The sequence below is a fragment of the Dipodomys merriami genome, unplaced genomic scaffold (assembly GCF_024711535.1).
Source record: "Dipodomys merriami isolate MVZ:Mamm:240054 unplaced genomic scaffold, mDipMer1.0.p SCAF_34, whole genome shotgun sequence".
Taxonomy (NCBI): Eukaryota; Metazoa; Chordata; class Mammalia; order Rodentia; family Heteromyidae; genus Dipodomys; species Dipodomys merriami.
Genome location: NW_027204937.1, coordinates 17882997 through 17906831, shown reverse-complemented (window position 1 = coordinate 17906831; position 23835 = coordinate 17882997). Strand labels below are relative to the sequence as shown.

The following is a 23835-nucleotide window of genomic DNA, read 5'->3' as shown; positions in this document are numbered from 1 at the left end:
CAAGGCTAGCTAGCATTCTACCACTTGAGCCACAACGAGACTTCTGGCTTTGTGTATGTTGTACTGAGGAATCAAAGCCAGGGTTTCATGCATGCTAAGAAAGCACTCTACCACTAAGCTACATTCCCAGCCCCCCACAAATTCTTTATGAGTTTCTTTGTCTATCTAGAATTGACAGTGGCTCTGGGATCTTATACTAAATGTTTATAAAACTTGAATCCATAGAGAAGATCCCAGAAATTAAAATGCAGCTTAGAGTGTGGGGATATGGTTCAGTGATTGAGCACTTACTTACCTAGTACTTACTTTGGGCTTGATTGCCAGCATTGAAAAAAAAATCAAGCTAAATTAATTTCCTGGTATGATGTCAGAGGCTGGCAATCTAACCTTTTAACCTTTGTTTTGTCTAGGAGACTTCTAGCTTCCGGATGCGGCACCTTCAGAGCCTGCATAAATTTGTCTCTAGAGCTACTGCAGAGTTGATCTGGTTGAATGAGAAGGAGGAGGAGGAACTAGCATATGACTGGAGTGACAACAATCCCAATATCTCAGCCAAGAGAAACTACTTCTCTGTGAGTCCCACACAGCAGGCCTCTCATGTTTATTTGATAGCAGAAGGAGAAAGGGAGCTGCTGAGAGCTGTGTTTCTGGAATTGCGTTCTGGAGCAATGTAGCTCTAGACTTTATTTATTTAGCATGCAGTTCGAAAGGCAGTACTTTTGGTGAGTAGAGTAGAAGTCTAAATCTTGAGTCATTTTAGAAGCAATCCACCTTTGTGGTTAAGACTGTAAGTAATAGAGTGAGACAGACTGAATTATTTCTCTAGTGTGACCTTAGACAAGTCATTTGATCTTTGTAAACCTCTGTACAAGAGTTTTGTAAAATGGGATACTAGCCACCACAAAGGTTGAGCAAGACTTACTAAGCTAATCTAGACAAAGTGCTTTGCAGAGTGCTTAGTATTACTTAATTAGGCTATTCTCTTGACTTTATACAAATTTCTCGATTGAACAACATTGAACATTATTCTGTTTAATCCTGTATGAGTAGGTTATTATTATTTTTTTACTACGTTCAGTATTTTCCTACTCAGAAATCTTAAGGATAATGTGAATTCTATAGAAATATAAAGTAATGGGTTTTTTGTTTTTGTTTTTACTAGCACTCAGTGTAGGTGCTTTTATTCCATTAGAATATATGACCTGATTGGAGAAGGCATCTGATTCTTCTGAAGTAAAGAAGAGTGGGTAGTATAAAACAGTAAGCAGTCTGTGTGAGAACTGAGATTAGGCTCTGGCAGACATAAAGAAAATGCTCTGAAAGCATCAAGAAGGGATTAAATCTGATAGTAAGATTTCACAGAAGTGTTGGCATTTAAATTAGGTCTTGTAGTATTGATAGAATTTAGCGTTAGAAGAGGATACTCTGGGCTGAGCAATGCTAGCCAGCCAGCTAGTGATCTTCCTCTGCTGGTTTTGCCACGGACTAGTGTGGTCATGACATGAACCATCCACTCTAGGTTATCTCCTGTCTCTAACTTCAGTGCTCATTCTGTGATCTCTGACTTAACTCAAAGCTGGTCTACATGCTTTGTGAATAATTTTCTACTAATTCTAGCTTTTTTTGTGTGTGCCTTTCTGAAGTCCCCTAGTTTGTACAGTTTATACATCTCATTTAGGTGCCAAACTTGTGTTTAGGCTCCTTAATGTAGGGCAAGGAACTTTTTTTTTTTATTATTATTGCTGCTCTTTCCCTTAATAGCATTTATTCCATCAATTGGAATTCAATTTTCAGGAGTTGACAGTGGAACTGGAGGAGAAACAAGATGTGTTTCGGTCTCTACAAGATACAGCAGAACTACTGTCACTTGAGAACCACCCTGCCAAGCAAACAGTGGAGGTATGTGACTTGAAAATCGTGAGAAGGTCAGGTGCTGAGAAGCTGTTATAAAAATATTCAAATGGGAGGCTCTGTTCTGCTGAAAAGCCTGGAGGAAGTGTCAGGGATCAGTTGTCTTAGATCTTCTCTCTTTTCATCCCAGACTGTTCTGTAGTGCTCAAAAGTCTGCAAACAGTTTCAATGTCTCAGGAGAATACTAAGCAAAACAGTATAAAAGACCTCGGCTCCTGATTTTATGGGGGAAAAGTGATTTGTATCATATTTTTGTCAAATAACTGCCAAGGCACATCCTGCTTCTTGTTGCTCAGAGAAGGGAAACTGGAAGAATCCAGGTAGCTCATTTAGTTGTAATTGAATGTGGATGAGGCCTCTTTTATATAAATTTTCCTAACAAAGCCATGTTGGATAAAGGCAGGCCTCTTTCTCATATGAGCTATTGACCAGATGCTATCTCCATTCTCTTCTTTGGCTTCTGTATCATTAGCAGAGTAATTGAAAGGAGCTTCATTCATATATGTATACTTGGGGGGGAGGGTCAGTTGTGGGGCTTGAACTCTGGGCTTCAGCTCAAGCAGGGCACCCCTACCACTTAAGCCACAGTGCTCAAGTTAATTGGAGATAAAGAGTCTCACGGACTTTCCTGCTTGGGCTGGGTTTGAACCACAATCCTCAGATCTCAGCCTCTTGAGTAGCTAGGATTGCAGGTGTGAGCCACTGGTGCGTAGCAATCATGCATATATTTTAAGTCTGTTAAATATATGTCCTCTGTCCCTATGCTTGGTTGTTGCAGGCATACAGTGCTGCTGTCCAGTCCCAATTGCAGTGGATGAAGCAGCTGTGTTTATGTGTTGAACAGCATGTGAAGGAAAATGCAGCTTACTTCCAGGTATAATGGTGTGTGTGTGTGTGTGTGTGTGTGTGTGTGTGTGTGTGTGTGTGTGTGTGTGTGTGTGTGTGTGTGTGTGTGTGTGTGTGTGTGTGTGTGTGTGTGTGTGTGTGTGTGTGTGTGTGTGTGTGTGTGTGTGTGTGTACACCTATATCTGTCTCAATTACCTTTTATTGTATAAGTCACCTTTAAAAACTTAGTTGATTGAAACAACAATCATTAACTCTATTTGGGCTGGGCTCTGCCAAATGGTTCTTCTCATCTTGCCTGTTATATGCATGGCCATGACAGATGCAGACAGGCAAGGTCTACTTGATCCTGAATGCTATCATTCTCATCAGTTAGCCACATGTCTCTAGCATCTAGTAGCCTTCTTCACAAAATGGCTGTGTTCTCTGAGCAGTAGGAGGGAATAATCCCCTGTGTACAAGCATGTTTTTTCTACTTCTATCACACTGATATGCCATAGATCAAAACAAGTCTTGCTATGCTGCCTATCTTTAGAGTAGAGATAGAGTTAAAGATAGCTCTTACAGAGATAAGAGATTCTACCTCTTGATGAGAGACACTCTAAAATATTGGGATTCCCCTCCCCTAAAGGAAATAAGCTATTGTCTCTGTTTTCACTCTAAATGATATCCTTTATCATGTTATAATCATGATAAATTAAAACATTGAATCACCCAGCTTCTAGACTCTTCATGAAACCAACTTTATACTATTACTAGGCAGAAATCAAGAAAACAGTGATTTCTGAGGAATGAAATGGTCAAAATTTCTAGTGTATATTTAGTAGGTTTTGTGGCAGTCACCAGTTACTTTTTTTTTTTTTTTTTTGTCGGTCGTGGGGCTTGAACTCTGGGCCTGGGCGCTGTCCCTCAGCTCTTCAGCTCAAGGCGAGCGCTCTACCACTTGAGCTACAGCGCCACTTCCGGTTTTCTGGTGGTTTATTGGAGATAGGAGTCTCACAGTCTCTCCTGCCCGGGCTGGCTTTGAACCGCGATCCTCAGATCTCAGCCTCCTGAGTAGCTAGGATTACAGGCGTGAGCCACCAGCGCCCGGCCTCACCAGTTACTTTTTAGTGACATCACTTTTTAAGTCCTCTGGTATCTCTTTCTGTGACCTTTGTGGTGAAATGTCACTAGTTCAAGGGAGTTTAAACAACTTTCCTCTGGTGCAAGTACAGTAAGAGTCTTAATTAACATCTTGGTGTTCAAAGCTATTGAGCATATACCCCCCCCCCCCTTATGTTTCTACAGTTCTTCAGTGATGCACGAGACCTGGAGACATTCTTGAGGAACCTCCAAGATTCTATCAAACGAAAATATTCCTGTGATCACAGCACCAGTTTATCCCGCCTTGAAGACCTTCTCCAGGACTCCATGGTAGGTATTGCCTCTTTGGGGATGTTTGCTTCTGAAAAACACAGTAAACTGTGTCAGCCGCTGCTCTCTATATCCTTGAAAGCACTGGGGAATGGGGTTATTCTTAAAATAAAGTGTGGCTTACATTTCAATAGAGTTTAGTCAGTTTTGTTCTGTTTCTGTTCTGTTTTCTTTTCTTCCTTTGAAGAAGTTGCTAGTGAGATTTGCTTGGGTACTTATTTGAAGTGAAGGCTTAGTCTCCTCCTGCTGAAGTACTAGTATCACTACTTTCTTTGTATTGTTCATATTTCAGTGCAATAGTGAGAGCCAAGGATGAAATGCATAACATGCATTTGTTGAAGTGGATTAGCTATTAATAAATTTCTTTTACTCTCCAATACAAAAGAGAATTTAAAAGAAATTAAATAGACCTCAACCAATTTTTTCCTCTTTACATATTTACTCTTGGTAATGATGAGGTATTAGGAAAATTTTGTTTTAATTAAGGCCAATATTAAAATCTTTTTTAGATGTAATATGTGCCAGTTTTTATTTCTGTGTCAATATTAAGTTTAAAAAATAGTTTTCCACAGCCAATATTTAATCCAAATCATTTTATATTCATTTTCTCCAATGAATTATTCCTTTAGGAATACTGGGTATAAAACTTTTGTAGTACACCTCAAATTAAGATAGAAATATATATGCAATAGGGAAATTAATTTTCCATCATGAGAAGCTAAGGGATTCTCACATCTCAATATAAGATTCTAAGAGAATCAAATAACCCAAATTAATTCTCTTATTTGGGTTGAGGAAGCAGTGCTGGGGATGGAACCCACGGCCTTGTACAATATTAGGTAAACACTACTACTAAGCTGTATCCCCAGCCCAATTTTTAACACTTTCAGGTATAGTAAACTTGTGAGTGAGTTTACATCAGTGCTTCCTTCGCTTGAGCAAAAATTTAGGTAACTTGTAATGAAAGATTAAAATCTGTCTTTTCAGTTGTTATCTTGAAAATGTTTCTCTTAGAGGTACTCCAAGTATAGAGGAGGAATATGTAGTCCCTGGCTCTTCTCTCCTCCCTCCCACAGAGTGCCTTCCTGTCATAGGGGAACTCCTCTACAGTTGTCATGTCTTCTCTTCTCGAGGATTGTTCCTCTCTTCCCTCCTCTCCAGGTCAGGGGCATCGGGTTGGCGGCGTCATCGGGGCATGGAGTCACCTGGGTCTGCTTCTCACCTTGTTCGTCAGGTTCGGGATCATCTGTCCTGACTTCTGGTTCTTTTCAGAACTTTTACCACGCTGAGCACTTGGTCTCTGGAGCTTGACATGTTTGGCTGTGGGTTAGACACAAATTGACATCTTTATTACAAGGAAACTGAAATGGGTTGACCAGCTCTCAAGTATGGAAATATGGCTGTCTCCCTGATGTCTTCTCTTCCTCTTTCTTAACTAATAAGTTAAAGTTGTATTTCTTCCAATCATGCTCCCGGGGACAGGCGCAGGTAGTTTAAGAATTTCTTTTTCTTTACTTGCATATTCTTAATTCTTTAATGACATTTCTTAACATTATTAACTCTTTACTCTCATCGCATCTCCATCCATCCTAAAAAGCCCTCTTTTAGGGACTTGGATGCCTCACAATGGGCTTGAACCATCCTGGCTAGTAGATAAAGGTTATCATTTGCTCTGTAATGGAATTGGTAGTAGATTACTACTAATTTTGTTGACAAGAAGTATGTTAGATTTTAGGGTAATTGGGTTTACAGAGATTTGAGCTTCAGCTTTGCATGACACTTCATTCAAACCAATCAAATTTACATGAGTACAGCATGGCAAGATACTAAAGGTAAATACGAACCATTTATCATGTCTTCTCCAGCAGCTTTTGTTTATGAGTTGTTGGTTGAAGAAAGTAAGATCTATTTCTATAATGCTTGAACCCAATTTAAGAAAGTGATGCTGGAGGCTGGAGGCATGGCTCAAGTGGTAAAGTGCCTGCTTAGCAAGCAATAAGGCCCTGAGTTCAAACCCCAGTACCACCCTAAAAAAACAAAAGAACATGAAATAAAATACAAAAAGAAAGTGAAGTATATGGAGTAGGGCTTTGGAGATTATATTAGTTAAAAATTTTAATTAGCATAATTCTTGACTTTTAAGCAGAAATGGATTAACTGATTTCTTCCAGTTTATAATTAAATAATAATAATAATGATATGGTTATCATTATTATTAACTTCTCTGAATCATGTTTGAGGAAATCTTTTATCAGCTATAGAGCTTTACTTGGCAGCTACAAGTGTGTTCATTATTTATTTTTGCATGTGGCTTTATAAGGCATTGAAAAGGGCATGGAGAAAACTGTAAATTTGGAGTACAAAAACAGTTGATAGAAGACAGAAACATTTTTTTTTTTTTAATCTTTGCCTAAATCTTTATCTAAGATGGCTCCACCAAGGATCCCTGTTTAACTGAGAAATGACATTCTCTCAGGGAGTGGAGCACTGAGTTTTTATTGTTGACTTAGTGGCCTACCATTAATGTCTTTTTGTTTTTCTTCTCATTTTGTAGGATGAAAAGGAGCAGCTTATACAGTCCAAGAGCTCAGTCGCCAGTCTTGTTGGGAGATCAAAAACCATTGTTCAGCTAAAGCCACGAAGTCCAGACCATGTGTTAAAGAGCACCATTTCTGTGAAGGCCATCTGTGACTATCGGCAAATTGAGGTGAGGGATTGGTAGGGTACTTCTGGATTCCAGAAGGCATGAGGAGAGAAGGGAAGTTATCACTTAGCATTATAATTATAGGAAATTAAAGGTATAGAAGTTTTAAAATTAGACCTTGGGTTTGATTATAGATCTCTTTCTCTTATATTGTTATGTCAGACTCCTCAGTACATACTTTTTCCTACCACTGGCATGATCTTTAAAAAAACATCATCATACTTTTCTGCTTAAGTCCTACAGCTATTTCTCATTGCTTTTGGGAGAAAGTCCTTAGCTACGTGATGTGACTATGAGGTCCTGAATAAACTGTCTTACCTTTCTAACCAAGATGTGTTCCATATCCTTTGCACCATTCCTTGGTCACACAGTATATACTATATATATGTGTGTGTGTGTTTATGTGTGTGTGTGTGTGTGTGTATGTATGTATATATATCTCACCATGATAGGTGCAGAATAGATTGTACTGTCTGATTACAATTGTGCCATTCTCATCTCTGGTGATATAGTATACTTCCAGGAACATAGTAGGCATTTAGTAAAACTTGATTATACGAATGAATTAAATGAATCAAAGACTAGGGCTGCACTTTGCTCTGTTTCAATATTTTTTATCTTGAAAGTAGCAAAAAAATAATAATGTTGAGTACTTGTCTCTTAAGAGAAAGAATTGATGATTCCAAAAATGCTTAAGTATTTTGGAGAGAATGCATTGGACTAATAGAAAGGGCGGGTTGGAAATATCACAAAAGCCATGCTACGATTTTGATCTCCCATTTATTTTTGCTCTTAATTGTTTTTGTAGGAGATTGCACTTGAGGGCTTATAGTCTCCTTAGTAACTCTCACATACTGAGTTACCTGATATATAGCAAGTATTTACTGAGTACTTTTCCCCCCCTTGATTTGTTTATGTGGATTTATGAGATCAGGAGCCATCACTAAATGATTGCTGATCTTTACTTAGGAAGATGTTCTTTGGATGCACTGAAACTATTTTACAAATAGTTTTCTAGAATCCTATGATACGTTGAAGAGTTAAGAATTTTTTTTTAAAAAAATATAAATTTAACTTTCCTTATTCTCTGTGAAAGAGCTAAACAATAAAAACATTCAAGAAATAGAAGATAGTCTACCTCAAATGTACTCTAAAGTAAAATAACCACTAAACCAAGAGATTTCCCCAAACTGTTAATAAATTAAATAATAACAGCAAAAGGCACAAAAGTTTATTCTATTTAAGATATCTCATATTATACATTTAAGCAGATAAGGTAACATAAAAGATTAAAACTTGGCCTGAGCTGTCTTGTGGTAATTATTATTAAAACTATCTATAGTTTTGTTGTCCAAGGACAAAAGCTCCATGTACCAACTTTAAGTGCGGCTTTCCTGAGATTAAAGCATCTGCTGTTCTTGTTTTTATTTTCCCCCCTGTGTTTGCAGTTTTCACTATGTTCTAAGCAATAAGATAGCAGAATGTCATAAAGTAAATGAGAGTATTCCATTATCCAACCCAAACTCATTGTTCTGCCGTGAGAGATGAATGTATTTACAAATCCTTATTTTATTCTCCTGAGACAGTATGCATGATCCATTACAGAACATACAAATAATACAAACTCTAAACACTTAGCATGTTTATTGAATAAATGTAAAAAGTAAACATAGTAAATTGTGAGAGTTGAAGTTTCATTTACTTCGTAAGAGAGAAGTTACAAGTATATGATGAAAAGCTTAAAAGTCATCATCAAACTATGCTGGCGATTGTATTGGGGAAAGGATCATGCAGAGAAAATCTGCATATTCATCTTCTTAAATACCAGATGGTAGGAAAAACATTTCTTTAAATAGTCTTATTTATATTCAGAAAAACTGATTGGATAAATTGAATAAGTAGATATTTACCCACTCTTTATGAGCAAATAATAATGTAGATTCCAAGGGAAAAAAATATGAAAAAATATTCAGGACTAGAGATGTGGCTAAAGTATAAAGTCCCTGCCTAGCAAATGCAAGGTCCTGAGTTCAAACTCAGAACTTCCCCTCACACAAACACAACTAAAAAAAAAAAAATATATATATATATATATATATATTTATATGTGAGTGTATGTATACATTTATATATGTATGTATATTATATATATATATATATATATATATATATATATATATATATCCAAGGAAGGGTAATAGGTTTGACAAGAAATGTACTCATTACCTTGTGTATATAACTGTAACCCTTCTGTACATCACCTTGACAATAAAATTAAATTTAAAAAAGAAAACTCCATACAAATAAAAAAATCCAAATTAAAGACAGCACAAGATTTTTTTGGTCTTATGTCAGTGGCTCACTTCTGTAATCCTGACTACTCAGGAGGCTAAGATCTGAGGACAGTGGTTTAAAGTCAGCTTAGGCAGGAAAGTCCATGAGATTCCAATTAACTAGCAAAAAAAAAAAAAAAAGGAAGTGGAGTTGTGGCTCAAGTGGAATTGGGCTAGCCTTGAGTGAATAAGCTAAGGATCAAAACCTAGACCCAGGGTTCAAGCCAAAGAATTTACACAAACACAGATTTTTTTCTTAAGTATTTCATAACCTTAGGATCAGGTACTAGGCAATAACAGATTATTAGTTTCTTTGTTGGCAATACCTGTGACTTTGTCTCTTCAGATAACTATTTGCAAGAATGATGAATGCGTGCTGGAAGATAATTCTCAGCGAACCAAATGGAAGGTAATCAGTCCCACAGGAAATGAGGCGATGGTGCCATCAGTCTGCTTCCTTATCCCCCCACCCAATAAGGATGCCACGGAGATGGCCAGCAGGTAACTATTCAGTTGCTGCTCAGCACTGCACCTCTACTGTTTGCCTCTGGTAAACTGATAGTGAGAGATCCACATTTGATCTCCTTGTAAAGAGAGCAAGCTACAATGGTTCATCTAAGAAAGACTTCCTACTACAGATACCACTATCAGCTAAGGAGATCCTAAATAAATCCTTATGTTCAAGTGAAGTGTATATGGTAACATTTCTTTTTAAAAGAATCCTTGAGGGCTGGGAAGTTGGCTCAGTGGTAGAGCGCTTGCCTTGCATGCACGAGGCCCTGGGTTCGATTCCCCAGCACCACATAAGCAAAAAGAAAAAAGCTGGAAGTGGAAGTGGCGCTGTGGCTCAAATGGTAGAGTGTTAGCCTTGAGCTGAAGAGCTGAGGGACAGCACTCAGGCCCAGAGTTCAGGCCCCACGACTGGACCCCCCCCCAAAAAAAAAAAAAAAAAAAAAAAGAATCCTTGAAATGAGAATGTGGCTTAGTGGTAGAGTGCTTGCTTAGCATGCATGAAGCCCTAGGTTAGATTTTTCAATACCATATCAACAAAAAAAAAGCCAGAAGTGGTGCTGTGGCTTAAGTGGTAGAGTGCTATCCTTTAGCAAAAGAAGCTCAGAGACTGTGCCCAGGCTCTGAGTTCAAACCGTAGGATTGGCAAAAAATTAAAAATAAAAGAATCCTTGATTATTATCCAGGTACTGGTGACTCCTAGGTACTCACAAAGCTAAGATATGGAGGGATCAAGATTCAAAGCCAGCTTAGGCATAAAAGTCCAAGACAAATCCATTTTCAATTAAACAGCAAAAAGCAGATCTAAAGGTGTGGCTCAAGTGGTAGAGCCCTGAGCAAAGGAAAAGAAAGAGTTTTTGCCAGTGTTAATGGCTTATGGCCTATAATCTTAGCAATTCAGGAGGCTGATATCTGAAAATTGAGGAATAAAGCCAGCTTGGGCAGAGAAGTCTATGCAACTCTTCTGATTAACCAGCAAAAAGCCAGAAGTAGAATGGTAGAGTGCCAGCCTTGAACAAAAATGCTAAGAAGTGGAAGGCCCTAAGTTCAAGCCCCAGTACTAGCACCAAGAAAAAACAATCTTGATTATAAACAGCTTACTTGTGTGTGTTTTGGGGGAGATACAATACTTGGGTCTGAAATCAGGGCCTTATACTTATTAGACAGCACTCTACCTCTTAAACTATACCGCTAGACCTTTTTCCTTTGGTTATTCTTTGGATAGGGTTTCTCATTTTTCTCATCGGTCAAGGCCAACCTTGGACCATTATCTCACTGTCCATGCCTCCGTTATAGCTGGGATTCCAGCAAGGCTCTGAGTTGAGGTCCAGGTACCAGTTTTTTTTTTTTTAAAGTATCTGGTCATAGTGGCACAAGACTGTAGTCCCAAGTACTCTGGAGGCTGAAGTGGGAGGATTACTCGAGGGTGAGAGTTTGGGATTAGCCTAGTTAATAAAGCAAGGCCCTGTCTCTCTAAATAAATAGATAGATAAATAAATAAAAATTATCAGTCACCTCCTCTAACCCAGAATTCTTCTTCATTTAGTCAACTATGTTTAACTCTTTCAGCAGATTTTTCCAAGTTTTAACTCCAAGTTCCTAAATAAGATTTTTTTTCTGCTTTCTTGTGATTTTTTTTCAATTTTGCAAATATTAATTTCTGTTTTCTTTACTTTCTTTTCTCCATTGACTACCTTCTTACTACAGGAAATTAACAGATAACATTTTCCACAGTCAGACTCATGTACCTGTCCTTTCTTCCTCTTCTAAAAGTAGCTATGTTACACTGATTCTTTGTTTTATAATAAAACAAAGCTAACTAGCCTAGTACTTGAGGGGATCATTGTGAAGCATCACTATCTCACCTCTTATCCTTGCTCATACTTAACTGTGCTGCTTCTACTGTTGTTCCTGCTTCTCAAATACAGCAAGCATTTTCTTGCCACAGAATTTTACATTTCTTGTTTCCTTCATATGATGACACAATTCATTCCCTCACTTCATTTGGATCATTTTATCATCCCTGTTCACTGCCTTCCTCTTTCTTTTTTGTCCTTCTTTTTTTTTTCAGAATACTTAATGCCATGTGGCGGATTATATTTATTTATGACTTCTCTCCTGTTTGAGATTTTTGTTTTGTTTACCTCTGGAACATCTAGAACTACTCATGGTACACAGTAGATAGTCAATAAATGCTTATTGAATGCAATAGTGACTAGTAGATTAGCAAATATGTGTATGAACAAATGGTTTCATTAACTTCTTTTTTGTTTGCTTACTTTTCTATGCATATTAGTATATATCTCCAAATTCTCCCCCTTTACTGAAAATATTTCTTCAATAAAACAAAACACTACAGTTGTTTTATCTTCTTTTGGGAACATCTCTTATGGCCTATTCTGTCTCCTTTCCCAGTCTATACCTGTTCTCTAGACCTGATGCAGTATTACTTCTGGCATTTTACTTCACAGTAATCTGGGATATACTTTGCCTCTTTGATGTTGGACCGACTGACTCCTAAATTACAAGGTGTACTTACTGGTTTACTGCCTGGTTTGGTTAAGTACATTTTTCAGAAGCTAACTGGAAAAGACTGCATGGGAAAGAAAGGTTTTGAATCTTTCTATATCTGAAAACGTCCTTCTTTTATAATTATTAGCTCTATTTTTCTTGGAAAAAAATTTTTTTTTTGGGGGGGGGGTCCAGTCGTGGGGCCTGAACTCTGGGCCTGGGCACTGTCCCTCAGCTCTTCAGCTCAAGGCTAGCACTCTACCACTTGAGCCACAGTGCCACTTCCGGCTTTTTTCTTTTTGCTTATGTGGTGCTAGGGAATCAAACTCAGGGCCTCATGCATGCAAGGCAAGCGCTCTACCACTGAGCCATCTTCCCAGCCCTTGGAAATTTTCATTCTTAAAGGAAGTTCTTTATTGTCTTACACCTTCTAGGAATTTTGTTGAGATGTGTAATGCCATTTTCATTCTTTATTTCTCCTTTAAAAATTATATAATAGGCTGGGCGCTGGTGGCTCACATCTGTAATCCTAGCTACTCAGGAGGCTGAGATCTGAGGATCACGGTTCAAAGCTAGCCCCGGCAGAAAAGCCAGTGAGACTCTGATCTCTAATAAACCACTAGAAAACTGGAAGCGGTGCTGTGGCTCAAGGTAGTGCACTCGCATTAAGCTGAAGAGCACAGGGACGGTGCCCAGGCCCAGAGTTCAAGCCCCACAACCAACCCCCCCAAAAAATTATTTAATAGTAAAATTTACTGTTTATAGTGAATATCATTACTGATCATGAAAAATTCATAGCCCCACTTATATTTTCATCATGTGAAAGTCTGCTACTCCCACCTTCTGAATAAAATATTCTCTGAAAGACTCCTATATTTACTGGGGATTGAACTCAAGGCTTCACTTGCTAATCAACTACTCTAGCACTTGAGCCACATCACCATCTCCTTTTTGCATTGGTAATTTTCAAGATAGGGTCTCAATTTATGCTAGGACTGGTCTGGCCGCAATTCTACCTGTGCTTCCCCATGTCACTGGAGTGAGAGATATGTGCCACTGTGCCCAAACACTGTACTTCTCTTGTAGCTTGGTACATGCCACTGTACCCAGCCATTAGTTGAGATGAAGTCTCTGAAACTTCTTTTTGCCTCAAAAACTGTGATCCCCAGACTTTATTTCCCAAGAAGCTAGGATTATAGGCTTGAGCCACTGAACTCAGCTGAAAACTCCTGTAGACTCCTCTGTGTGAATGAACATAAACTGAAAACTTTGCTCAGAGCTTGGGAAATTTTTCTTAATTTATCTCTTAAATTATTTTAATCATTCATACCTCCTCACACCACCCTATTCTATCATTGCTTTCATGGATAAAATGTTAGCAAACATTGGGCTTCCCAAGCTGATTCTCTAGTGCATTTTTTTAAACTTTTTATTTGCATTTTTTATTCTTTTGAGATTTCTTCGACTTTCATTTCAATTTTACTAAAATTTCAGTGGAATTTTTGGAGTAAGGAAAAATTAATGGGTTTAATGTCTCTTATTTAATTGATTTCCTGACTCCTAGCCTTCCATCTTATGTATATCTCGTATTTTCTTTTCATTAAGGAATTAATATAACTTAGTTGTTTGTGTTTACAGAACTTCTAGACATTCACATTAAATCAGGCATGAAATGCATAGGAAAACAATTTTCTCAAGCCCTGATCCAATGCACTTCTTAAGATACTAATTACCCATATGCATTTTAGCATTTTTCTAGCTATATAGAGCACAGCAAATTAATTTTTAAGCCTCAATATCATTTTTCAACAATCCAAATAGAGTCATTATATCTATCCTTTTCTTCCAGGTTATTTTTTTGCTAGCTTATTTCTTCTCTAGTCCCTGCCTTCGTTCCTTCCATACTTCCTGTCTTCCTTCCTTCCTTCCTTTCTTTCCTCTTCTTCTTGTATACTAGTCCTGGGGCTAGAACTCAGAGCCTGAGAACTACCACTTAGGCTAGCACTCTAACACTTGAGTCACAGTTCCAATTCCAGCTTTTGTTAGTTAATTAGAGATAAGAGCCTCATGGACTTTACTGCCTGGGCTGTATAATCTTCAGATCTCAGCCTCCTGAGTAGCTAGGATTATAGGCATCCCAGCAGCACCAAGCTTTATTTCTTCTTTTTTGTAATTCTTCTGCATTCAGGTAACATTTTTGAAATTGCTAAATATGTAATAGCATAATATACATAATACCAAAGCAAATCCAAATTGAAGGTCTCAGTTCTGAAGATTCCTGTGCGTCAGAACTTGTTGCTTTTCTCTTGGTTAGCATAGGAGCATAGTTCTGCTAAGTAGCTGTTTTTCCCTAAAATGTCTTTACTGCAAAGCTCCAGTCTCACAAAAGCTCTAGCTAGATTCTCTATTTTTTCTAGGGTGGAACAGTCATACCAGAAAGTGATGGCTCTTTGGCATCAACTGCATGTTAACACCAAAAGCCTTATCTCCTGGAACTATTTGAGAAAGGATCTTGACCTTGCACAAACCTGGAACCTAGAAAAGGTATGTGTGAAATTATGACCTCAGACTTATATCCTGTTGGAAAGCTTTTTCAGAAGGAGCTTTTTTCATTACTAAAATTTCTCCCAGGCCAGATGGAGTAAGTAAAGTGATCTTAGGGATATTGTTTCAGGATTAGGAACTTGAGATTCTTAGCATCTAGAATTAGCAGCTTGAGTGGTTAAGGAAAATTGTAACAGAAATAAGTAGTAACATTTTTGGCAAAGAGAACATTATAAGAGTATATAGTAGATGAAGAGTCCTCAACTAACAATCAGCAAGAGTTATATCAAGGGGCTGGGAATGTGGCTTAGTGGTCGAGTGCTTGCCTAGCATGCATTCATGAAGTCCTGGGTTCGATTCCTCAGTAGCACAGAAACAGAAAAGGGTAGAAGTGGTGCTGTGGCTCTAAGTGGTAGAGTGCTAGCCTTGAGCAAAAATGCTCAGGGATACCACCCAGACCCTGAGTTCAATGAGTTCAAGCCCCAGGACTGGCAAAAGAAAAAGAAAAAAAAAAGTTATATCAAGCAATGTGCTGGTGGCTCACACCTATAATCCTAGCTACTCTCAAGAGGCTGAAATCTGAGGATTGCAGTTCAAAGCCAGCCTGGGCTGGAAAGTCTATGAGACTCTTTTCACCAATTAAGTCACAGAAAAAGCCAGAAGTGTGCTGTGGCTCAAATGGTAGAGTGTTAGACTTAGCAAAAGGAGCTCAGGGACAGTGCCCAGGCCAAGAGTTCAAGCCTCAGGCCCAGCAAAAACAAAAACAAGTTATGCCAGGCTGGGCTCCTGCATCGCTGTAATCCCATTGCTCATGAGCATCATGAGTTCAAAGATAGTCTGGATGCATAGTAAGACCCTGTCTGGGGGGCAGGGAGGGCGGGAAGTCCAGTGAAGTACAAAGGATGCTTCTGGTTGCTGATAATGTTGGTTATATGGATAAGTTTTGTTTTTTGAAATCAAGGTTTGATTTATGATTATTTTTTTTTTGTTGTTTGTGGGGCTTGAACTCTGGACCTGGGCACTGTCCCTGAGTTCTTCAGCATTCTACCAATTGAGCCACAGCGCCATTTCTGGCTTTCTGGTGGTTAATTGGAGATAAAAGTCTCACAGATAGGCTGGGAAGGTGGCTCAGTGGTAAAGTGCTTGCCTTGCATGCTTGAGGCCCTGGGTTCGATTCTTCAGCACCACATAAGCAAAAAGAAAAAAGCCAGAAGTGGCGCTGTGGCTCAAGTGGTAGAGTGCTAGCCTTGAGCTGAAGAGCTGAGGGACAGCGCCCAGACCCAGAGTTCAGGCCCCACAACCGGATCCGCCCCCCTACCCCCCAAAAAAAAGTCTCACAGACTTTCCTACCTGGACTGGCTTTGAACCATGATCCTTAGATCTCAGCCCCCTGAATAGCTAGGATTACAGGCGTGAGCTACCAGTGCCTGGCATGATTTATTCACTGTTTTACATGTGTATTAGATTGAGCCATTATGTATGGTTAATTAATTATGGTATTATGTTCACATTTCTTTGAAATTTCTTCTGGCTTTTCTCTAGCTTCGCTCTTCAGCATCAGGGGAATGCCACCAGGTTATGAAGAACCTCCAGACCCATTATGAAGACTTCTTGCAGGACAGTCGTGATTCTGCACTCTTCTCAGTGGCAGATCGCTTGCGCTTAGAAGAGGAGGTGGAAGCTTGTAAAGCCCACTTCCAGCACCTGATGAAATCCATGGAGAATGGTGTGTGTGTGTGTGTGTGTGTGTGTGTGTGTGTGTGTGTGTGTGTGTGTGTGTGTGTGTGTGTGTGTGTGTGTGTGTGTGTGTGTGTGTGTGTGTGTGTGTGTGTGTGTGTGTGTGTGTGTGTGTGTGTGTGTGTGTGTGTGTTAGCAAGAGGGAGGGAGAATGATGGAAGGGTACTGCTAGACTTTCATATAGACTATAAAGTAACATCACCTTGAGGTAGAGAGAATCTTAGTAGAGGTGAATTCTCAAAATGAAATTGTAAAAGCTTTATTTCAGATATTTATAATCATCTATCACATTTTTGTGTGAATGTAAAATGCTTAGATCTGTAAAGATTAGGGTAGAATGTATAGACTTTGGAGTCAGGCATAAAGTTCTCTCAATAAGACCATGAGATAGCTGGTGAACCAGTGGTGCTCTCTGTGTAAGGTGGATTTCTAATGTGGAGCTTAGTGGTCTTCTGGGTTTGTGCATTTGCAGAGGACAAAGAAGAGACTGTGGCCAAGATATACATCTCAGAGCTAAAGAATATCCGGCTACGCCTGGAAGATTGTGAACAGAGACTAGTCAAACGAATTCAGTCTCCAGCCAGTTCTAAGATGGACAAAGATGCCCGACAAGACATTGCATTGAAGATTTCAGAGCAAGAGGTGAGCCCTAAGAAGAATATTAGATAGTGGATATTGGTGGCAGAGTAAATACTTTCAGAATTAATAGGATCCAAAACAAACATTGATCCTAAGAGGCAATAGACTCAGGAATTCTTCTAGGTGGCCTATTAAATGTCTTCTACATGTGGCGAACAATATTTCAGGTGAAAGTGTATTGCTGAATTGTTCCATTTCCTATGGATCTGAGAAGGCAACAGATTGATAAATTACTCTAAGCATTCTTCCATTTGGGCTTTGTGTTTTCAAATTGCTTTGTATCTGTTCTGTTTTTTGTGCTTGTGTTGCTTTCTGTGGCATGGTTACCTTAAGTCATATGACTCAATGAATCAACTATTCAGATTCTGGTATGAGCTCTGATTTACACTCTGTGACTTTGAGCAAATTAACTCTCTTATCTTTAGTTTCCTTTTTTTATTTTGGTAAATGATGATACTAATATATAAATCATAGAGTTGATTTGACAGTTAAATGATGGGTACATATGAGTCCTGGGGCTTGAACTCAGGCCTAGGCACTTTCGCTGAGTTTTTGTGCTCAAGGCTAGTACTCTACCACTTGAGCCACAGCTTTACTTCTGGCTTTTGGGTAGTTAGTTAGAGATAAGAGTCTCATAGACTTTCCTGCCTGGGTGGCTTTGAACTGTGATCCTCAGATCTCAGCCTCTCGAGGATTACAGGTGTGAGCCACTTTTGCCCGGCTGCATTGGTTATTTTTAATAGTCTTATATTGGCTGTGCCAGTATCCATAGCTTAGGTGCAGGCATAGCATCACACAAGTTCCATTATGGTAAAAATCTCATAAACTTTTGCTTGGGCTGGCCTGAAGCCCAATCTTCCTGATCTCAGTTTTCTGAGTAGCTAGGATCATAGTGAAAGCCACTATGTCATCTTTTTTTTTCTTTACATTTTCATTTTGAATTTCAGATATCTAGAAAAGTTTTATTCTCATACATTTTTCATTTATAATCTTTAAATACTAACATTTTTTTCCATTTGCTTTACATTTTTCTGTATCTGTATACATAATACTTTTTATCTTGTAAGTTCTAAGCATCATAGTTTTTGTTTGTCTGGTTTAATATAGTCATCTACATAATCAGGACACAATAATTACAATCATAAAATTAAATTTGATTAAGTATTGCTTTCCAATCTCAGGCCTCATAAAAATTTCAGTTGGGGGCTGGGAAGGTTGCTCAGTGGTAGAGCGCTTGCCTTGCATGCCTGAGGCCCTGGGTTCGATTCCCCGGCACCACATAGGCAAAAAAAAAAAAGCCGGAAGTGGCGCTATAGCTCAAGTGGTAGAGTGCTAGCCTTAAGCTGAAGAGCTGAGGGACAGCGCCCAGGTCCAGAGTTCAGGCCCCACGACCGGACCCAAAAAAAGAAAACAAACAAACAAAAAAAATTTCAGTTGATCTAATAGTAACCTTTAATCTTTATGTTTCTCTGTCCTCCCAAAAGAAAAATTTTGGTCTAGGATTCAGTCCAATGTGGATATAGTTGCTGTGTTCTCTTTAGACTTCTTTACCTTGAAACAGTTTCTTAGTTTTTCATTATCTTTCATGCCTTTAACATTTTCAAAGAACACAGGCAATTTATTTTGTTCAATACATATAGAATATTTTGCTCTTGTGTTTATTGAGGTTTCCTCATGTATGTGATGCTGATTGGTCTATTTGTGTCATTACTGGTGCCATTAAGTTACATTACTTGTTACTATTTTTCCCTTTGTAATTACTGTGTATCTTATGGGGAGGCACTTTGAAGCTATGTGTATAACCATATTTTCATCACATTTTCACTAAATTGTTTCAGTATCCTTGTTTCTTTTTTGACTGATCAGTTACTAATAAATACCACAATTGCCAAAAAAATTAATTGTTTTGTATGAGCATACATTAAAAAGCCATGTTCTAATTCTCTTATTCCTTCTACGTGTGAAATATTTCCATTTTCTTCAAAGGGAAGTGATAACATCCCCCCCCCTCCTTCTCTTCTTTTTTTGGTATTTATTAATATCAATATGTTCTCATAATTTTTAATTCAGTGGTGGGTAATTTGTTACTATCATTGTCCCCTCCTTACCCTTTTCAAGTTTCTGTGTTTAAGTGATCCTCCTGTCTCAGAATTTTGAGTTGCTAGGACTATGGGTGTATGCTATCACATCCAGCATGTTTTCAACATTTTGAGGATCAAAAATCTCCAAATATAATAATGAGAAGACTCCTTCAAATTGTTTCTATGTCCTTTTATTTTTTATATTATTTCTAGTAGGGGGCTTGAACTCTGGGCCTTGCTCTCTTGCAAAGATATTTTACTCATGGCTGGAGCTCTACCACTTGAGCCACATCTCTACTTCCCACTTTTTGCTGGCAAATTAGAGATAAAAGTCTTGAATGTGTCTGCCCCAGCTGGCTCAGAACCTCAATTCTCTGATTGTAGCCTCCTAAATAGCTAGGATTATAGGCATGAGCCACTGGCACCTGGCTCTATGGCTTTTTCTTTTTTTTTCGATCATGGGGTTTGAACTCAATGCCTAGGTGCTGTCCTAAGCTTTTTTTTTTTTTTTTTTTTTTTTTTTTTGCTCAAGGTTAGCACTCTACCACTTGAGCCACAATGCCACTTTCAGCCTTTACTTTTCTTTTCTTTTCTTTTTTTTGTTTTTGTTTTGGTCCGGTCATGGGGCCTGAACCCTGGGCCTGGGCGCTGTCCCTCAGATCTTTAGCTCAAGGCTAGCGCTCTACCATTTGAGCCACAGCGCCACTTCTGGCTTTTTTCTTTTTGCTTATGTGGTGCTGAGGAATCGAACCCAGGGCCTCAGGCATGCTAGGCAAGCACTCTGCCACTAAGCCAATTTCCCAGCCCCTGCTAACAGTTTTTTGTTGGTTAATTGGAGATGAGTTTCATGGACTTTCTTGCCTGGGCTAGCTTCAAACAGCAATCCTCAGATCATATCCTCCTGAGTAGCTATGGTTACAATCATGAGCTACCAGCACCTGGCTACTGTGGCTTTTTAACATTCTTTGAGAACCCTTATCACTATGCTGGAGATTGAACCCAGGTCCTTGTGCATGCTAAGCAAGTATTAAGCAAGTGCTATACCACTGAGCTTTATCTTTAGCCCTTGGCTTTTTCTGACTGAGGCTCAATATGTAGCTCCAGCTGACTTGAGCTTGCTGTGTTGTCCAGGCTGGTATAGGGATGATAGACATGCATTGTCGTACTTGGTGAGCACTTATTTCTTTTTGAGTATACAGGATGGTCTAGATCTGTTGTGCCTTTGCCAGCCCCATCCCAGCAGTTAGCTATTTCTGCTTCTCTTGGGTAGCGAATGTTATTTAGAAACCCAACTTAGATGCCAAATATCCTCCTGTTGTGTCATTGTAGGCATGCTCAAAGACAGAACACATATGCAAGCTTGTATGTCATATACGCATGTGTGTAGATATATGTATACACATGTAAACATCACATAGATCAGTGTTCTCTTCTTCTCTTCTCTCTTTCCCTCTCCTTCGCTTCTCTCATTTCTACCTATCTTTCTTTTGCACGCATACACACATACAATCATAAATTTATATCTGTATTCATGTAGTTCCTTACCAATTTTTTTTAGTATTTTTCTATATTGGTAACTCCCCTAAGATTGAAAAATCTGTTTTATGTTACTTATATTTACTTATTGTTCAGTATTGATATTTACATATAGTAATTTGAGGATTGCTAACTCATGCTACTTTATAAATAGTCTACTCAGTATGAATAATGCTTACTTATAATTCTTTTTACCTATAGCTAAAGATGCATCTGTAGTCCAGATATTATATTCAGGAATATTTATATGTGTTCTTGCTCCCTTTTCCTCTCAGTATAACTGTTATTTATCTTAAATATTGTTAGTCTCATTTATTTCTGTTAATTTACATTTTATTTCATTGTATTTTTAATTTTTGAACTTCAAAATATACTACAGAGGGGTTACAATTTAACATTCCACCTCAACTAGTACTTCTTGGTCAGTCATCCTTTTCTGTTCCATTTAGAAATGCTCCACTTGCCTTATCCTTATCTTTTATTAAAATCTAAAAGCAGTAGTTTGATTATTTACCCATTCTGTGTGCATTTCAGTGATTTCTAATATTTACTATTCAGATAAGGATCCCCCCCACACACATACAACTTTGTTCAATTTTGTTTGCATCTTTGTTGTGCATTATGCTCCTGACAGCACACCCAGGAAGATTTGCAGCAACTCAAGTCTGAGCTAGATGCTGTTTCCATGAAATGCAACAGCTTTCTCCATCAATCTCCATCTGGTTCAAGCATCCCAACTCTACGCTCAGAGCTGAATCTGCTGGTGGAGAAGATGGATCATGTCTATGGTCTCTCTACTGTCTATTTGAATAAGTGAGTGAGATAAGATTTGGGGGCTTAGGGGTTAATGTTTTCTAATGGAATAAGAAGTGGAAGGCCCTAGAGTATCTTCATGAATATTCTCAAAAGATCACAGATCTAGAAGAGCATGTACCTATGGTAAGACATTTTGGCATTAGTTCCTGACAACATGGAATGTGTTTATTTGGACTATAAGGAACAAATGTCAGTGATACTGATTAGGAGTAAATTTTCAGTGTTAGGACTATTTTACCTCATTTCTGTTGAATAGATACCTCTGAAAATAACAAAGACATTAAGAAAGGGAGTGAGACTAAAAAGGTTTCAAAAACTTTATCTGAATTAAATATTAGTGTTTCAGAGTCCCTCATACCCACCTATCTCCACTCATGACCTTGAGGAATTATAGATCTTAGATACTTGGATGTCAAGTGAATTTCTGGTCTCATGTCTTCGTACTACAAGTCTATCATATATGTGCATATCCTAGTGTCACTTAGAACTTCATTCTGAACTGGTATAACTTAGCAGCATATATACCCTACTTTCTTGTTTATACCAAAGCCTTGTCATCTAATAATGGTAAAATTGGTTAGGGCACTTAAATTTTATAAACTTGTATATAATACTCAAGGTATGTAACCTATCTTTAAATTTGTGTATTAGTGAAAAATGATGATTCTATCATCACAGGTTAAAGACAATTGATATTATAGTACGTAATATACAAGATGCTGAACTCTTGGTCAAAGGCTATGAAATCAAGCTGAGTCAAGAAGAAGCAGTACCAGCAGATCTCTCAGCTCTGGAGTCCCACCGGTCCACATTGCAGGTTGGTTGCTGTACTCTGCTTTCTTAGCAAATTGATTTACTGTGTCCATTGCTTTAGAGCAGAGAAATGTAATTTTGGTTGAGCTGGGCAAATTATCATATTTGATATATTCTAATATGTAGTCAGAGAAGAAATGACTGACAAATATGTCTAGCTAAAAATAGAAATGGCTGTTTCCACTTAATTCTTCCCTTTTGTCACCAATCAAATCATAATTTAATTGACTACAATAAAGGCCTATAATGTAAGTTTATAAAGCACTTAGATGTTAGTTTTGGGGTGAACAGGGAAAAGATTTTTGTCTTATAAAATGAGAAAAACAAGACTCAGACTAGATAAGTGACTTAGTTTAGTTTCATAGGTTATGTATAGTGAAACCAGGTTTCAAACACAAGTTCTTTGCACATTTTTCTATATGGTGTGCCTGCCCTTGGCTTCCTAGTGTGCCTCGGGAAAGCAGAGACCATGATGAGTAGAAATATTTCTAGAGCCTAATAGATATAGTGTAACTCTACCTTAGATAATGTCCTTATCTCCTTAGACTAACTCCTTTTTACCATGGAAATCATTCAAACTGATATGATGCTTATATTTCTTAGCATTGGCTTAGTGATGTGAAAGAGAAGAATTCAGTGTTCTCTGTCCTGGATGGGGAAATTACCAAAGCCAAGGCAGTGGCAGAGCAGATGAGTTGCCTCACACCAGAGCGAAACCTGGATTTAGAGCGCTGTCAGGAAAAAGGTGCCCAGCTGCAAGATCGATGGCATCGTGTTATTGCCCAGCTAGAAACTCGGTGAGTTATTCTTTTTTGGTAGTACTAGGAGTTTGAACTCAGGGCTTAGTACTTGCTAGACTTTCTCTATAACCTCTGGGCCCTATCTCCAGCCATGGTTTTTTAGAATAAAATAATTATTGGAACTGCGTTGCAATTCACCTGTTTTAGGCTTCCCATCACCAATGAGATAACAAGCCCATACCATTGTGTCCATCTTCCCTCCATGAAACAAGACTCTTGTGGATCTTTCTGCCTAGCCTGGCCCACACTGATTATCCTAGTCTCAGCCTAACACATAACTTGAGATGTACCCAGCTATGGGTTGAAAATGTGTCTCAAAAATGTATCTGCCTGGGCTGACTTGGAGCCCTTACTGTCTGATTCTCAGCCTTCAAGAAAATAGGATTACAAGTGTGAACTACCAGCATCCATTACATCCCACCTTTTCTCCTGTTAGGTTTAGGTTCTAAGGCTTAAGCAAAACTAGAGTTTAAAGTTCTATCTGTGCATTTATGTTTTAAGACAAGAATTTATAGGTATTGAAATTTAAACTCTAGTATGAATTCTGAACAAGGAATGACAGAAAATTGGGACCATCCAAGGCAAACCTAACGCTTTGAACCTGAGGATTGATCTGAGTACTTACATATACTCTACCACTG

General features: G+C 38.4%; 1 protein-coding gene and 1 non-coding gene across 18 annotated transcripts in view; both read left to right on the top strand.

Annotated features, from left to right (window-relative positions):
• LOC138803492 (microtubule-actin cross-linking factor 1) overlaps positions 1-23835 on the top strand; it is a 254203-nt gene that overhangs the window by 69426 nt on the left and 160942 nt on the right. For all 17 annotated transcript variants that reach the window (XM_069987601.1, XM_069987600.1, XM_069987599.1 and 14 more), the window contains 12 exons: positions 411-572; positions 1795-1899; positions 2690-2785; positions 4045-4170; positions 6725-6877; positions 9554-9708; positions 14646-14772; positions 16315-16498; positions 16982-17151; positions 21400-21578; positions 22260-22398; positions 22998-23191. In XM_069987601.1, the coding sequence (XP_069843702.1) occupies positions 411-572; positions 1795-1899; positions 2690-2785; positions 4045-4170; positions 6725-6877; positions 9554-9708; positions 14646-14772; positions 16315-16498; positions 16982-17151; positions 21400-21578; positions 22260-22398; positions 22998-23191 (1790 nt within the window). The remainder of the gene's footprint in view (positions 1-410; positions 573-1794; positions 1900-2689; positions 2786-4044; positions 4171-6724; positions 6878-9553; positions 9709-14645; positions 14773-16314; positions 16499-16981; positions 17152-21399; positions 21579-22259; positions 22399-22997; positions 23192-23835) is intronic.
• On the top strand, positions 9937-10017 carry Trnaa-ugc (transfer RNA alanine (anticodon UGC)). The gene has a single exon. It is a non-coding gene; the product is annotated as a tRNA-Ala (tRNA).